This window comes from Rhamphochromis sp. 'chilingali' (genome assembly GCF_963969265.1).
Source record: "Rhamphochromis sp. 'chilingali' genome assembly, chromosome: 5".
Classification (NCBI taxonomy): Eukaryota; Metazoa; Chordata; class Actinopteri; order Cichliformes; family Cichlidae; genus Rhamphochromis; species Rhamphochromis sp. 'chilingali'.
In genome coordinates, this window is record NC_137932.1 from 9,402,652 (window position 1) to 9,418,685 (window position 16,034).

Consider the following 16,034-nt stretch of genomic DNA (forward strand, 5'->3'; position numbering starts at 1 on the left):
TTTCATGTTTTCTCTAATCCACAGTCAAAAATATACATACAGGTTTAAATATATATGCACTTCCACTAATAATTGGTGAAATGTCCCTTAGAGAGTTGCACCTCAGACACTTTTGATAGCCATCAACAAGTTTCTGGTGTAATTGTGACTGAATACTTGAACACTCTTCCTTGCAGAACCGACAGAAGCCATTTGAATTGGTTGGTTTCCTTGCATAGACGCGGCTTCTAAGCATAATCCACAAATTTTCAGTTGATGAGGTTGGGGCTTTGGGAAAGCTATTCCAGAAGCTCAGTGTTAGCCTGCATTACCTATTCCACAACCAGTCTTGCTGAAACACTCAACTGTGTCCAAGTTTAACCGTCTAGCGCAGTGGTTCTTAACCTTGTTGGAGGTACCGAACCCCACCAGTTTCATATGCGCATTCACTGAACCCCTCTTTAGTGAAAAATAAAATATGATATTTTTTTTGAAATTCAAGACATAGATATGTTTTTTACTGGTGCACAAAATGAGCCATGCATGTCACAGCGGAGGCTCTGCCGAACCCCTGAGACTGACTCACCGAACCCCTAGGGTTCAATCGAACCCAGGTTAAGAACCACTGGTCTAGCGGATTAATGAATTTTGAGGTAATCCCCCTTCATTTGGCTATCCATTTTGTGCAACACACCAGTACCACTGGCAACAAAACAGCTACAGAGCATGATACTACCACCACCATGCTTGACAGTTGATGCAGCGTCGTTAGGTTTGAAAAGCCTCACCTTGATGCCTCCAAAAATACCTCTTGCTTTTGTGGCCAAATAGTTTAATCTTTGTCTTGAAATATATCTGTTGATTCTTCTTTGGTTGGCAACCTCAGTCTGTGGCGATGTAAAACTGGACAGTGACGCTTCTCGAATGCTGGTAGGTGCTTTGAACTTTCACCTTTCTGCTTTAATACCTGGCCCTCCTACACTTCATCCCCAGACAGCTATGCGCCTGAGACCCTGTCTACAATTCTGGGTAAAATTCTCTTCGTCTCACTTATAAATGGAAGTTGGTAAGTCCTACTGTCCACTACAAAGGACTGGGAATGAAAGTTCTGTTTTGAAAGTGTTAAAATTATGAAATCCAACTAAATCAAAGAATTATATGTGTGTGTATATATCGTATCATTTAATCTCCCTTAAATAAATCTGGAGCTGCAATGCCCATCATTTTGAAAAGAAAGTCCATGCGCTCTGTTAACCCAACCCCGACATATGTGCCACCAATAGAAATCCCAGTATGTCCTCTTGACACTACAGTATGACTCAGATGCATAAATTGTGGTTGATGCAGAGGTCTCAGACTCATGTCCCTAACAGAGGACAACAATGAATTGCTGGGTCTTTGTGAGGATAATACTGTGCTCTTTAGTTCATTGGTTTAGTGTGAGTCATGCCACTTAAATGGCCAACTAACCTTTTAATATGGTCATTTTTATCTCATCCAGCCAAGGCACACATCCACTCCTCCCTCTACAGTTCACTAGAATCACTCATCCTTCTAGAGTATGGCTCAGAATTTGCAGTAATTTGATCACCTAATGACTCTTCAGCCAAACTGTGCTTAAGCTCCACGTCGTGTTTGTCATTTTAAAGGCAGTTTTCAGCGTTCACAAAATTCGCTACTTATCCTACAATCTTGGTTGGATTTAAGTGAAACCAGGTCGATCTGTCGTGGATATGATTTTTGGGAGCTTCCTTCACTGGTCGGTGGATTTTAATTCCCATGACTTTGTGCGATACAGCCAACCAAAGACGACAACAAAACGCCATTGATGCTATATTTACATTTCACTACTGACAAAAGTAAACTGTTCACATGTGTTTTCTTTTTTGCATGAAACATTTCCCATGCAACACATTTTATATTTACAAATACAACTTTCAAAGCAAATATCTGAGTCAACACTTCACACAGGTACAGTTATCATTTAAAATTTAGCATAACTGACATCCTAAACATGATGCAAGGGGACCGCAAAAGGAAAATGACACATTTCTGTATTATTGCATTACCTAAAAATACACATGCATCCATATGTAGCATCACATTTAAACTAAACTCTCATTAACGTGACAGTGGCTATCCAAAGTACCGGTGATGCTGCAGGATTCATTTCACTGATTGATCGATGTGATCCAACTAAAAATGCATGCTTTACAATGCACAAATGTTATTTTTGACTTTCACATATTAAGAAAAAAAAAAGAAGTCCCTATTTAGTTTGATGTGAAACTGAAAAAAAAAAAAATCTAATGTCTTTTAGGGGGGAGCCGGCTTTGCTAAATTGGCCCTGACTCTTGCTTGATCCACAGCATCCAACATGTTCTTGCTGTCCATAGCCAGAGTGTGTGCGGCAGCCAGCATCTGTTTCTTACACTCCTCCTTTAGAGAGGTTATGGCATTCTGCTGAGCCAACCGCATTTTGCTGATCAGCTCCCCCATGTCATGGTTCAGCAGCTTCTGGGTGCCTTCGATCTGCGATATTACAGAAGACCAATGGATCAGTCGTTTAGATTGGCGCTTTGATGACTGAGTTTTACGTTTTGCCAGCTCTTCGGCTGAGGAAATCTGGCGTTGCGTCAGTACTTTTGTGATGCAAAAATATGGATTCTGGGTGTCCCCCTCCAAAAATGTAAACTTTAAAGGCAAGTGTATCATATTTGATGAGTTTTTGTGACTTCTACATCAGTGCGATTTTTTTAAAGTAAAAAGTTTCAAGAAATAAACTGAAAAAAATGTTTTGTAGCAAATATTATATAAATCAAAATGCATATATTTAAAATCATATTTAATGTTCTTTGTTATGTCAGGAGGTTCACCGAACACTATTTTTAAAAAGAAAATTGAATTTTCTGGCAATTTTTTCATGGTTCGGGATTTAAAGGGATAGTTGTATAGTTTTTGCTTTGTTTGTGTTTAAAGGGATAAAAATGCACAGAAAGGAAATGAAATAATAAAATAATGCTGTCATACTGTACCTCAGTCCTCACAGACCCGTGTAACGTGGGCAGTATCTCATCCACACTGCTAATTAAATCTCTTAATGCCATCCCAACAGACTGTGGGCAGAAATCAATACAGAAATGACTCAGGAGCTTTGTCTTTGCATTTCAAAATGTGGCATTAAAGCAGCAACAAACTGTAACACTGAAGTGCAAAGCAGTTCATTTGTCTCAGTGTACCTTGATATGGGTAATGCATTGCTCTGGCTGCAGCCCAGCGATGTCATTCTTGAGCTGGACGACTACTTTGACCAAGTCCATTACGCAGTGATATACTTTGTCATCTGTGCGGTCAAGCTCAGCTGTGGGCGCAGGCTGAAAAAGGAGTAAATAGGTTTTAAGAACTGAAATACTAAATAACATCACAAGACACTTACTTAGATAAAACAGTGGCATCGATGCCCGTTCAAAAAAAAGGACAAATTATGAATAATTTTTCATCCAAAAATCAAAGCTATTAAATTAAATCATGTTTTTCTATGGCCTAAAAATAATTTTAAGAAAACTAAATCTGCTTACCTTTGCTGTGAGTCGTGGCGGCTTCTCAGGCACTGCTGTATGGCAGAAAGATGAAAAATATGACAGATGAGGAGAAATAGCAGATCAAATACATAAGGAGCGAAGGAACATCTTTAGATCATTTTAGATGTGAATCTGTGAATTGCTTTGAGTGCTTACCAATCTCGATGTTAGCCGGCTAAAAGAACAAAAGAAGGATATCATGAGGACGAGATGAGGAATTTTTACAATTCTACACTTTCTAATCAACAGCTCGCATTATGTATTGACAACAACGCACAAAAGTAATCATAATAATTGATGCTGCTGATAGTTATATGAGACCAATCAGCTGGTTAGTTTAAGCAGAGAAAAGCGCTTAAAAACCCAGTATTAGGTTTATGCCCCTGCTGCCCTAAATTAACGGTATTGGTAATTACCAAAATCATTTTTTGTGTTTCTGTATTGATTATTACACCAGTGTGAACAAGGTGTTTAATCAAATTGATATTTTTAATGCTAAAATTAAATGATTCTCGTTATCCATTAATTTTTAAATGTACTGTTTCATAAAAAGCAGGGAGGTGCTCGTTTCTAAAGGGACATTATTATTCTTTGATTAAGATGTCAGTTATTCATGAACAGGAAAATTCATTTTAGTGGTTGAATGTTATGCCTGATTAATTTGACTCCTCAGGGAAGTCCAGTATGCTGCCTCAAACGTGCACATAGAATGTCACTTTCAGCTTTAACAATTTTTTGACAGATTTCTAAAATATTTGCATGTTTTCTTTATGACAGGTCATCTAATTAATTTGTTAAACACTGCACATCATCTAGACTTGATAAATTAGCCTTTTAATACTGTTAAACTTTAAATGCTTAATTAAAGTGACAATACTCTAAAATAACACACTTCCTGTCATAAATGTATATTTCAAATTAAGAAAAAGGGGAAAGGCTTTGCAGGATATATCATGTGGATGCCTCATCAAAGAAAATAACAGTCAAATGACACAAACATACATTATTTTCTAGGGTTATAATAACACTTTATATATAAATATTTTATTAATATTAAATATATAATAATTAAAAATGTAATAACGTATATCATGTGTTTATTTTATGCGGCTCTGGACCTTTATAGTAGTTTTGGTGATACAAATATGTAGTAAAGCTTTAGTTGTAGTATAGTAGTTTAGTACAGTGGCCCTGTGAGGCCAAATGTGTTAGGAGGTGGTGGGTAGGTGTATTGTTGTTGTTTGGGTTTTGTTTTCCTTTTGGTTGTAGGTAGGCGAGGCGGGGCTTGATGGCATTCCAGCACACCTGCGACGCATCGGACGTCATCAGTGAGCGCTTTTAGGGAGCAGAGTCACGGACGTCTGGTGTCGGAGTATTGTCGCTGTCACAAGTGGTAACGAGTCAGCACAGGCTGCATCTGTTGATTTTACGCTGTGGAGCTGTATGTTTTAAAGGATCCATGTTTCGCCTGCTTCTCTTTGTCTTAGCCTGTTCCATCGCCTGCCTGCCTACCTAGGATTTTGTGTTGGCTATTGTGGATCCGCGACGGAGTGCTACGTACCATCAGGCGGCGATCACCGCAGCGGCTGTGGTTTGGGTGGTCAAGTAAGCTCTCCAACTCTCTCCGTCCACTTGTGTTTAACGTTCGGCTATCAACGGTACGCCATAAGCTCTGTTTTGTTCCCTGTTGTCAGGTAGCTCCGGTCCGTCTGCTGCCTACCTGCATACTTCGGCTCCGTCTCATCTCCTCGGTGTTTATCTCCTGGCACATTTTTATCCATCACTGTATATAGCCCCTTCCCTTGTAAATATTCCCCCCACTCGTGTATATAAAGCTTGCATCACAAACTTTTTTGCGTCCGTGTGTGTTTCTGCCACGTAATCCATCTGTGTAATCCAGCATACCTAACAGAATACTCCGACCATTTTGATGGATTCGGCAGAACACACAGGTCCCGCGTCCGGCGATTTACTCCAGAAACACGAGGAGTCTTTGTCAAGCTTGTCTCGGCAGTTGGCGGCGTCCGAGCAATGGGCGGGCCGGGTTAATGAGACCCTGTCGGCCATTCAAGAGACTTTGGCTCGGTTAGTTCCTCCTACTGTTCCCGCTGTTCCTGCCCCCCCGCCCGTACCGTCTGCCTCACGGGGTGTGGGCTCTGTTCGTGACCCCGCTCCCCCGGCTCTGGTGCCTTTTACGGGAGAGTTGGGCCGTTGCGGGGGTTTTTTGATTCAGGTTTCTCTGCTTTTTCAGCGGTATCCCCAAGCGTTTTCCGATGATGCTTTTAAGATTTCTCATGTTATCGGTGCCCTTCGTGATCGTGCTTTGGACTGGGCCGAGTCTTATCTCGCTCTGCATCCCGTGGAGACTGTCACGTATGAGCAGTTTGTTCGGGATTTTAAGGCTGTTTTTCATCACCCCCTGCGCTCGGATGAGGCCGCGCGGCAACTGCACGGCCTCCGCCAAGGGGGCCGGTCGGTGGCCAATAGAGTTTTCTATTGATTTCCGGGTTAAGGCCGCGGAGACGGGGTGGGGTGATGACGCGTTGCGCGGGGCTTTCGTCATCGGATTGAACGATCGCATGAAGGATGAGCTTGCCACTCGTGACGAACCGGAGAGTTTCGAGGCTCTAGTTAACCTGGCTATTCGTATCGATAATCGCCTTCGCGAGCGTGAGAGGGAGAGGGGTGGCCGGGTCCGTGCTGGGAGTGGTGAGCGCGCCGCGGTGCGCGCAGTATCCCGTCCCCCTCCCCCCGGTCCGGCCCGCGCACGGTCTCCTCCGGCGCCCGCCGCTGAGGAGCCTATGCAGTTGGGTCATACACGGCTGACGCTGGAGGAGCGTCGGAGGCGGTTTGAGGGACGGTTGTGTTTGTATTGTGGCCAGTCGGGCCATTTTGTGTCCACCTGCCCATTGCGGTCAAAAGGCGGTGCCCACCAGTAACTGTGGGGGTACTGGTGGGTGGCACTTCCTCTCTTTCCCAAATTCCCCGCATGCAACTTCCTGCTATCGTGAACACCGCTTCTGGCACTTTCTCCACTAACGCACTTTTGGATTCTGGCGCTGAGCAGAATTTTATTGACGGCGGTCTCACGCGGCGTCTCGGTATTGAGACGAAACCCCTGCAGGTTCCCGTCTCCGTTGTGGCTCTCACCGGTCAGTTACTGCCCTCCGTCACTCATGAGACTGAACCGGTTTCGCTGATTCTTTCTGGTAATCATCGTGAGGTTCTTCGTTTCTTTGTTTTTTCCTCCCCGGAGTCTCCCATCGTTTTAGGTTACCCGTGGTTCGAGCGTCATAATCCTCATATCAATTGGTCCTCCCGTCGCATTGAGAGTTGGAGTAGCCACTGCTTGTCTCACTGTTTACAGTCTGCTCTTCCGCCTTCGCCTGTCTGCTCGTCTAAGCTGGCGGCCGAGGAGGTGGATCTTTCGTCTGTACCTGAACAATATCATGATCTGGGGGCGGTTTTCAGTAAACGCTGTGCGCTCTCACTTCCCCCCCATCGTCCTTATGATTGTGGCATTGAACTGCCCACCAGCCGGCTGTATAACCTCTCTGGTCCGGAGAAGGCAGCCATGGAGAGGTATATTACGGAGTCACTGGAGGCGGGCCTGATTCATCCATCGTCTTCGCCGTTGGCGGCGGGTTTTTTCTTTGTGGATAAGAAAGATGGATCTCTCCGACCCTGCATTGATTTTCGGGGTCTTAATGACATTACTGTGAAGAACAAATATCCTCTTCCCCTGATCTCTTCTGCTTTTGAACCTTTACAGGATGCGGTCATTTTTACAAAGCTGGACCTTCGCAATGCGTACCATCTGGTGCGCATGCGCCAGGGAGATGAGTGGAAAACGGCCTTTAACACTCACCGTGGACATTACGAATATCTGGTGATGCCTTTTGGCCTGACGAATGCGCCGGCAGTGTTTCAAGCGTTGATTAATGATGTGCTTCGGGACTTTTTGAATCGGTGTGTGTTCGTTTATTTGGATGACATCCGTGTTTTTTCGCGGTCTTTTGAGGATCATGTTCAGCAGGTGCGCAGCGTTTTGCAGCGCCTTCTGGAAAACAAACTTTTTGTGAAAGCGGAGAAGTGTGAGTTTCATGCTCATTCTGTGTCGTTCCTGGGCTATGTCCTTGCTAAGGGGCGGGTGGGGCCTGATCCTGGCAAAATCAGAGCGATCGCTGATTGGCCGCCTCCTTCCTCGTGCAAACACCTGCAGAGGTTTTTGGGGTTTGCTAATTTTTATCGCCGATTTATTAAGAACTTCAGTCAGATCACCCTTCCGCTCACCCGGCTTACGTCCCCGGCTCGAGTTTTCAGTTGGCCTCCTGAGGCCGAACAGGCGTTTGCTCGGTTGAAGGAGTTGTTTTGTTCCACGCCCATTCTTGCCCACCCGGATGGTGTCAGACAGTTTGTGGTGGAGGTGGATGCTTCTGATGTAGGTGCGGGGGCGGTGTTGTCGCAGCGCTCGCCCGATGATGGCCGTCTCCATCCGTGCGCGTTTTTTTCGCGGCGGTTTTCACCGGCTGAGCGGAACTATGACGTGGGTATCGCGAGCTGCTGGCGGTTAAGCTGGCTTTGGAAGAGTGGCGTCACTGGTTGGAGGGGGCGGAACAGCCGTTTGTGGTTTGGACGGACCATAAGAATCTCTCTTACATTCGGAGTGCGAAGCGGCTTAACTCCAGGCAGGCCCGGTGGCAGCTGTTTTTTAGCCGGTTCCATTTTACGGTCTCGTTTCGCCCGGGTTCTCGCAATGTTAAGCCGGACGCCTTGTCCCGTCAGTTTCCCCCCGCGTCTGAGTCTACGGGGGTGGTTCCGATCATCCCCTCGTCTTGCGTGGTGGGGGCCGTGACATGGGAGATCGAGAGCCTGGTGCGCCAGGCGCAGCGGCAGGATCCGGACCCGGGTTCGGGCCCGCCGGGTAAACTGTTTGTTCCGGCGGCCGTGCGCGCGCGTTTTGCACTGGGTGCACGCGTCTCGTTTTGCTTGTCATCCTGGCGTGCGTCGTACGGTTTCCCTGCTACGGCGCTTATTTTGGTGGCCCGCTTTGGCGAGTGATGCCCGCGAGTATGTGCGGGCCTGTGACACTTGTGCGCGCAATAAGAGCCGTCACCTGGCCCCTCCCGGGTTGCTGCATCCCCTGCCTGTCCCTGGTCGACCTTGGTCGCATATTGCAGTTGACTTTGTTACCGGGTTGCCGCGTTCCACTGGTCACTCGGTGATCCTCACCATTGTGGACAGGTTCTCCAAGGCGGCGCATTTTGTCCCTTTGTCTAAACTTCCTTCTGCCCTGGAAACTGCTCGCGTGCTCGTGGATCACGTTTTTTGGTTACATGGAATTCCTTTGGACATTGTGTCGGACAGGGGGCCTCAGTTTGTTTCTCGGGTGTGGAAGGCTTTTTGTACTGCTTTGGGGGTGGGGGTGAGCCTTTCCTCCGGCTATCACCCACAGTCTAATGGACAGACTGAAAGGGCCAATCAGCAGCTGGAGTCCGCCTTGCGCTGTGTGGCCTCCTCTGACCCCGCTTCCTGGAGTGGTCATCTTGCTTGGATTGAGTATGCTTATAACTCTCTCACCTCGGCAGCTACTGGGTTTTCTCCGTTTGAGGTCTGTCTGGGATATCAGCCGCCGTTGTTTCCTTCTCAGGAGGCGGAGATTGCGGTTCCGGCCGTGCGGGATCATCTACGTCGCAGTCGGAGGATTTGGCGCCGGACTAAGGCGGCGCTGCTCCGGACCGTGTCTCAGACTCGCCGGGCTGCTGATCGGAGGAGAACGCCTGCGCCTCAATTCACCGTGGGCCAACAGGTTTGGCTGTCCTCTGCAAATGTTCCTTTGAAGTGCGTGGCCAGGAAGCTTGCCCCTCGCTTCCTGGGTCCTTTCACCATCCAACGCATCATCAATCCTGTTTCGGTGAGGCTGCAACTACCGGCCTCCATGAGGATTCATCCTACGTTCCATGTTTCTCAACTGCAGCCAGTCTCTCGCAGCCCGCTGTGCCCACCCGTGGAACCTCCTCCGCCCGCCCGGGTGGTGGACGGGGGTCCTGTCTATTCGGTCCGGTGGCTGCTGGATGTGCGCCGTCGTGGCCAAGGTTTCCAGTTTCTGGTGGACTGGGAGGGGTATGGCCCGGAGGAGCGCTCCTGGGTCTCTAGGGGCTTCATTGTGGACCCGGCGCTTATTGTGGATTTTTACAGGAGGCATCCTGACAAGCCTGGAGGACCGCCAGGTGGCGTTCCTTGAGGGGGGGATACTGTTAGGAGGTGGTGGGTAGGTGTATTGTTGTTGTTTGGGTTTTGTTTTCCTTTTGGTTGTAGGTAGGCGAGGCGGGGCTTGATGGCATTCCAGCACACCTGCGACGCATCGGACGTCATCAGTGAGCGCTTTTAGGGAGCAGAGTCACGGACGTCTGGTGTCGGAGTATTGTCGCTGTCACAAGTGGTAACGAGTCAGCACAGGCTGCATCTGTTGATTTTACGCTGTGGAGCTGTATGTTTTAAAGGATCCATGTTTCGCCTGCTTCTCTTTGTCTTAGCCTGTTCCATCGCCTGCCTGCCTACCTAGGATTTTGTGTTGGCTATTGTGGATCCGCGACGGAGTGCTACGTACCATCAGGCGGCGATCACCACAGCGGCTGTGGTTTGGGTGGTCAAGTAAGCTCTCCAACTCTCTCCGTCCACTTGTGTTTAACGTTCGGCTATCAACGGTACGCCATAAGCTCTGTTTTGTTCCCTGTTGTCAGGTAGCTCCGGTCCGTCTGCTGCCTACCTGCATACTTCGGCTCCGTCTCATCTCCTCGGTGTTTATCTCCTGGCACATTTTTATCCATCACTGTATATAGCCCCTTCCCTTGTAAATATTCCCCCCACTCGTGTATATAAAGCTTGCATCACAAACTTTTTTGCGTCCGTGTGTGTTTCTGCCACGTAATCCATCTGTGTAATCCAACATACCTAACATAATGGACTGCAAAACACCAGCAATAAGAAAAACGCTGCAAAAGCACACAAAACACAACGGAAATAGAAAAAGCAGAAATAGGAAAAAGAAAACAGAAATAGAAAACACGAAAACATAAATAGGCAAAAACTGATTTCCAAACGCACAAGGGAAGGTTTTCTGGGGAGACAATAACCCGACGGACCAGTTGCAGGAACCAAACTATGCTAAGATTTGTGCTGGGAGACTCTTAAAAGAAGTGGAGGATCTATCGCAAAGAAAAGGTGAGCGGTAAGTGTGTTAGCCTAATTATTAGCCTAAAAATCCATACATTAATCATGAGATTAAAACACACTAGCATATTTTGGTTTCTGCAACTGGTCTGTCGGGTTATTGTCTCCCCAGAAAACCTTCCCTTGTGCTTTTGGAAATCTGTTTTTTCGTTTCCGTTTTTCCTATTTCCGTGGGTGTTTTGTGTGGTTTTGCAGCACTTTTCTTATTGCTGGTGTTTTCTTACAGTCCGTTTGGCCTCACAGGGCCACCGTACATCAGACAATGGCATGATAGATAGAAACTTATGCACCTGAAGTCTATTTAATAAAATATCTAATAAAAGATTTAAACTAAGTTGACTAATAGTGGTTTATACTGATCCCTGCAGGAAGTGTGACCTATGACGAAGCTCATTTTTCAGTGATCACAAACAGTCACAACTGGACTGACAACAATGTAAAAAAAAAACCCCAAACATTTACTTTACTTTACATTTAATTTACTTTGTTTGTATTTTAGGTATCTGAAAAAAATTATGTCTCCATTGTAACTAAATTGATTCACTAAACTGCCTGTAATTAAAATTACACTCTGTACAGGAGCACACCTACCTCTGGATTGGCAGTATCTTCTAGTCCCATGGGGTCCTGAAAAGAAACAGGCAGGTTCATTTCATACAACAGAGATATAGACCCTCTCTTTGGAACTGTTATCAAGGGCACATTCAATTTAAGACTAGTGGGGCTTTTTGGATGGACAAGTAGGTTGGTATTATTTAATGGTGCCTCATTCCATGTAGCCTTCACAGCTACACTGCATTCGGACCCAGAGGAGGACAGAGACACAGAGAGGGGTTTGACAAAAGTAAAGGATGCTCTGTTCCCCACCAGCAGTCTCTCCTCCTTTTTCAGCCACTTTTTATCCTCCATCATCTGCTCTTTCTGCTTGCGGAGCGTTTCATGTATCTGGTGTTTCTCCCTCTGCCACAGGAGCTGGGCGTCTTCCTCGGTGTTGCGTTCCACTCTGAAAAACTCGTTCTCCTACAAGTACAACGATGGAGAAGTGTAATTACAATGTTACTAAAACAATCACATGAGTATCCTCGTTCGACACAGTATAATACAGTGCTTTAGTAGGTTGTGCAGCTAAACCTTTAAAGGAAGTGCTTAGTGTCTCTTACCCCCATGCTGCGGCGCCGGGGCGACTTGGCAGGTAGTGCGAGAGTGTTGCTGGAGTCGACAGGAGACTGATAGTCACATGGGCTGGCTAGGTCAGGTGAGCTGGCACACAGAGCCTCATTGAGCTGCACAGATACAACCAGACACACACTTATATATGGAAAAAAATTAAAGCTACCTCAAAGGATGTGTCTAGAGGTTGTTTAAAAGTACCTGAATGTGCAGACCAATACTGAGTGTGTTCCCAAACCGGGCTGGTTTCATTCTTGAAGGCTTCAGGAAATGTAAAAGATTATAAAAATGTCATTTGTTACAACCAAATTTTAAGACTGAGCAGTAGGTAAACTTAAAAATAATTTATACCTTAGGCGGGGGGTCAATGTTGAACTTGGACTCGAAAAATTTGGTGGAACGCACTCTGTCTCTCTCTCTCTCCGCTTCCTGCTCCTTCTCCATCTTGTGGACATCACTGTTAAATTTGAGACACATTTTACATCATGCCTTTGTAATGCGTTCACAAAAACTTAACGTGTAGTTTCAGTTAGTCACTAAATAATGTAGCAACTTTATTTGTGTCAAGCCAGCTCTGAAAACCCAGTGAATTATTAGAACTAAGTCCATAATTTGCGAGACAAAGATACATTTTTTGTCATTTTCCTTTTATGCACCACCCCAGTTATTGTTTTACATCAAACCATCAAGTTGGCATTTAAGTCTAGACTTTCAGCTTTTAACTCAAAGAGTTTTACACAGATTTTACATGACCCTTTTGAGAATTACGGCCAATTTCATCCGGTGTCCTCTATTTTCAGAGACTCAAAAATAATCGGACTGTTTTATCTAAGTTAAAGATAATGTTTTTAAGGGCTGTGTAAAAATCCTTTGCAGTCAGTGCCTGAAGTTTAGAACCCATGGACATCAAAAAATGCTATTTAACCTACTTTGAGATGCTATGTATTCACTTTTATCTCCAGTAACTGAAAATATGCTCTTTTGACTGACTTGGCCACAGACAAAATATATCCAATCTTTTTGTTTTGAGAAATACTTGGGTTGTTTTTGTAGTATGCTGTTAAGTCAAATTGTTGAATGTTGTCACTGTGTTTCTTAAATTTGTAAAGTCTTAGTTCAAGCAGTAGGATCAAAGAGATTCCTCTGATCCTGACCACCTCTCCAGCCACTCTGAGGTTTTATTGTAGATACATTCTATCTGGAAGATCTGTTTCTTGTGTTGTAAGCTTCCTGCTTTTATGATCCTTCTGGTGAGCAGGAGGTCACACACACACACACACACACACACACACACACACACACACACACACACACACACACAGTGCCTTATCTTAGAACCATTGGGGGGTTTTACGGTGGGAGGTGCTTGTGTTGTGTTGTATTGTGTAAACTGTAACTATCATGGGAATAAATAGCTGCGAGGGAAGCTACTCTTTGAAGGACTTGGGCTAGAGATAGGTGAGGAGCATTAAGCTCCATAGCCTGGTTCTGACCAAAGCCTTTCCTCGTTAGCGAGTTAAAGACTGGTTGAAGATGTTCTGTTTTGTCTTGTGTTCTTCATGAGGAATAAGTCTCTAAACTAGTGGGGCCTGTGGAAACACAGACCCAACATATGCTTTCCTAGTTAAATTTACCCTTTTTAATTTTTCATATTTATTTCCTTTCTTATTCATAGCCTTTTCCTTTTTTGTTTTCTTTAGGTCACGAGCAGTTGTCCAAGCATTTCACTACATATCGTACTGTGTATGACTGTGTACGTGACAAATAAATTTGAATTTGAATTTGAATTTGCTTTGGGTCATAATCCATTTGCCTACTGATTAGTTTTGCAGCATTTGGCTGAATCTGAGGTCTGTACACTTCACAGTTCATCCTGCTTCTTCTATCGACAGTCATATCATTAATAAACACTAGTGACTGAGCTCCACTGGCCACCACAGATGCCCATGCCAGAACATTGTCTCCACCATGTTTGACAGCTGTTGTGAGGCTTTGGATTATGATGTGGTTCTAGTCATGGAAACAGATGTGTGTAACCAGTGGTTTGCACCTTGTCTATTTCCACTGAGGTCTACGTCTCTTGACTGGGACAGTGATACACCCACGTCCCTAACAGTGTTCTTGACTTGGTTAGATGATGTAAAGTTGTTTTTTTACCCATGGAAATAATTATGTCTGATTTAAAATCCAACAACTTTGGATTTTAACAGTTTTACTGTTGTTGAAAATTCAGAAGTATGATGGTGTCTTTGTCTAACAGATTATGAACCTAACTACACAGTAAAGGGTTGATGGTTTTCCTTATTTTCCATCACATGTATATAGACAGGATATATTCTCATATTAATCATGATGTCATCATCATGTAATCCCTATGAGCCAATTGCTCAAGATTCAGACTACTACAAACTTGTAGCCAATCAGAAGCCAATGATTGCTTCAGTTAATGGCTAAAGTGATGGGCTACAAGAATATAAAATTTAAAAAAAAAAACTTCTCTAGTGGAGTCAAGAATAGAAATATGAAACTAGAAATGAGTAAAATAAACCTTTTTTTTAACATAGCACTATGAGGCCAATATCTGCTTATGCAGATAATCACAAACTTCAACTGAGAAAGATTGGGCCCACTGACCAAGCCTTAATTAAAGGATCTCAATCCATTTGTATTCTTCATAATCACTTCTTTTAATAATGCATAAAGAATTACCTGATCTTCATAACCAACTCAGTGAAACTGGGTCTTTCACTGGGGTCGTAGGACCAGCAGCGGGTCATGAGTGAGTAGAGGGCAGGAGGGCAGTTATCTGGTTTGGGCAGTCTGATGCCTTGCTCCAGCTGGTTGATCACAGCTCTGTTCTCAAGCCAGAAAAACGGCTGCTGTCCACCACTCATTATCTCCCACATACACACAGCTTGAAAACAACACAGAAACAAAAATAAGCTTGGGAATGTTCACCCTCCAGTTCATTATTCATTTTCAGATTGTGTAATAGACTACAAATAGAAAATATCAGGCAATAAGGATGAAATTAAACGCATTGACAATAGCAAACAAAGACAAACAAATGCCACCTGAAGCAGTCATTGTGGTGCTTGGTAATGGAGTTAGTAATAATTATAACTATTCATTATTCATGTTTTTGATTATTTTCATTAATTGCAGTTTTCAAAAAAGTTATTTTTCCACCAGATGAAGCTCAAAAAGCTTTATTTTGCTTTATTTTACAATAAGCCGTGTAAAATAGAATATTTCATTCTTGTACTTAAAAACAATCCATGGCTCTCCGACAGGAAGCAGCTGTTGGGTCAGAATCTACCTAATATAGTGCTATAATAAAGTGATATATAAATAAATTATGGTATGGTAATATATCTCATGTTTTTAATGCATATCCTATAGCTTTATTTTAGCTATATCAGCCTTCAGTCCACTTTATGTCCACAGTTGTATCAGTCACTGTTGCAAAAAGAAATACATGAACTAAATAAGATGTATTTTGTGAGAAAATATTACAGATCTGGGTCAATAATAGTGTTTAGTTCATGCTTAAAAATTCATAATGGAAATCATAAGTATGGTTGAATTCAGTGCATGAAAACACACAGTGCAGAACAAATTCATTTTACATTGTTGGCCACATACAGCCCAGTTTGATCTTAAGTGGGCCGGATGAGAGAAACTCCCTTTTCTGTCATTGTAAAGATATTTAACTACACATTTAATCTCTAATATATTTAATCATGAAAAAGAAGTGCAATTTCAACAGCACCTATCAGTTTTTAGTCATTATATGGCTGCTTTGGGCTTAAATTGTAAGAGATAAATGTGAAAATTACAGAAAACTGCACAGACTGACCTGGAATTGGAAAACGTAACTTTTTTAAAATCAATTAACAGGATATATCTTTTTTTTTCCGGGGACGAGCTGTAAAAATCATAAATTTTATAGCATATAATGAAAAAGCAGGAACTCTATTACTTATTTGCATTGGTTTAGTGTGAATGGCCATGGTCTTTATCAGTAGGAAGGAAAAGGCTAAAATTTATCAGCTTCACATTTTCCAAAGT

At 43.9% G+C, this 16,034-nt stretch overlaps 1 protein-coding gene across 3 annotated transcripts in view; it reads right to left on the reverse strand.

Annotated features, from left to right (window-relative positions):
* Positions 1–2,265: 2,265 nt before the first annotated feature.
* ptk2bb (protein tyrosine kinase 2 beta, b) overlaps positions 2,266–16,034 on the reverse strand; it is a 28,682-nt gene continuing 14,913 nt past the window's right edge. For all 3 annotated transcript variants that reach the window (XM_080882317.1, XM_080882318.1, XM_080882319.1), the window contains exons 21-31: positions 14,673–14,877; positions 12,315–12,420; positions 12,165–12,224; positions 11,954–12,076; positions 11,661–11,813; positions 11,385–11,420; positions 3,717–3,735; positions 3,558–3,592; positions 3,219–3,353; positions 3,015–3,095; positions 2,266–2,511 (exon numbers count right to left, since the gene is read on the reverse strand). In XM_080882317.1, coding sequence (XP_080738443.1) covers positions 2,296–2,511; positions 3,015–3,095; positions 3,219–3,353; positions 3,558–3,592; positions 3,717–3,735; positions 11,385–11,420; positions 11,661–11,813; positions 11,954–12,076; positions 12,165–12,224; positions 12,315–12,420; positions 14,673–14,877 — 1,169 coding nt within the window. In that variant the 3' untranslated portion in view covers positions 2,266–2,295. The remainder of the gene's footprint in view (positions 2,512–3,014; positions 3,096–3,218; positions 3,354–3,557; positions 3,593–3,716; positions 3,736–11,384; positions 11,421–11,660; positions 11,814–11,953; positions 12,077–12,164; positions 12,225–12,314; positions 12,421–14,672; positions 14,878–16,034) is intronic.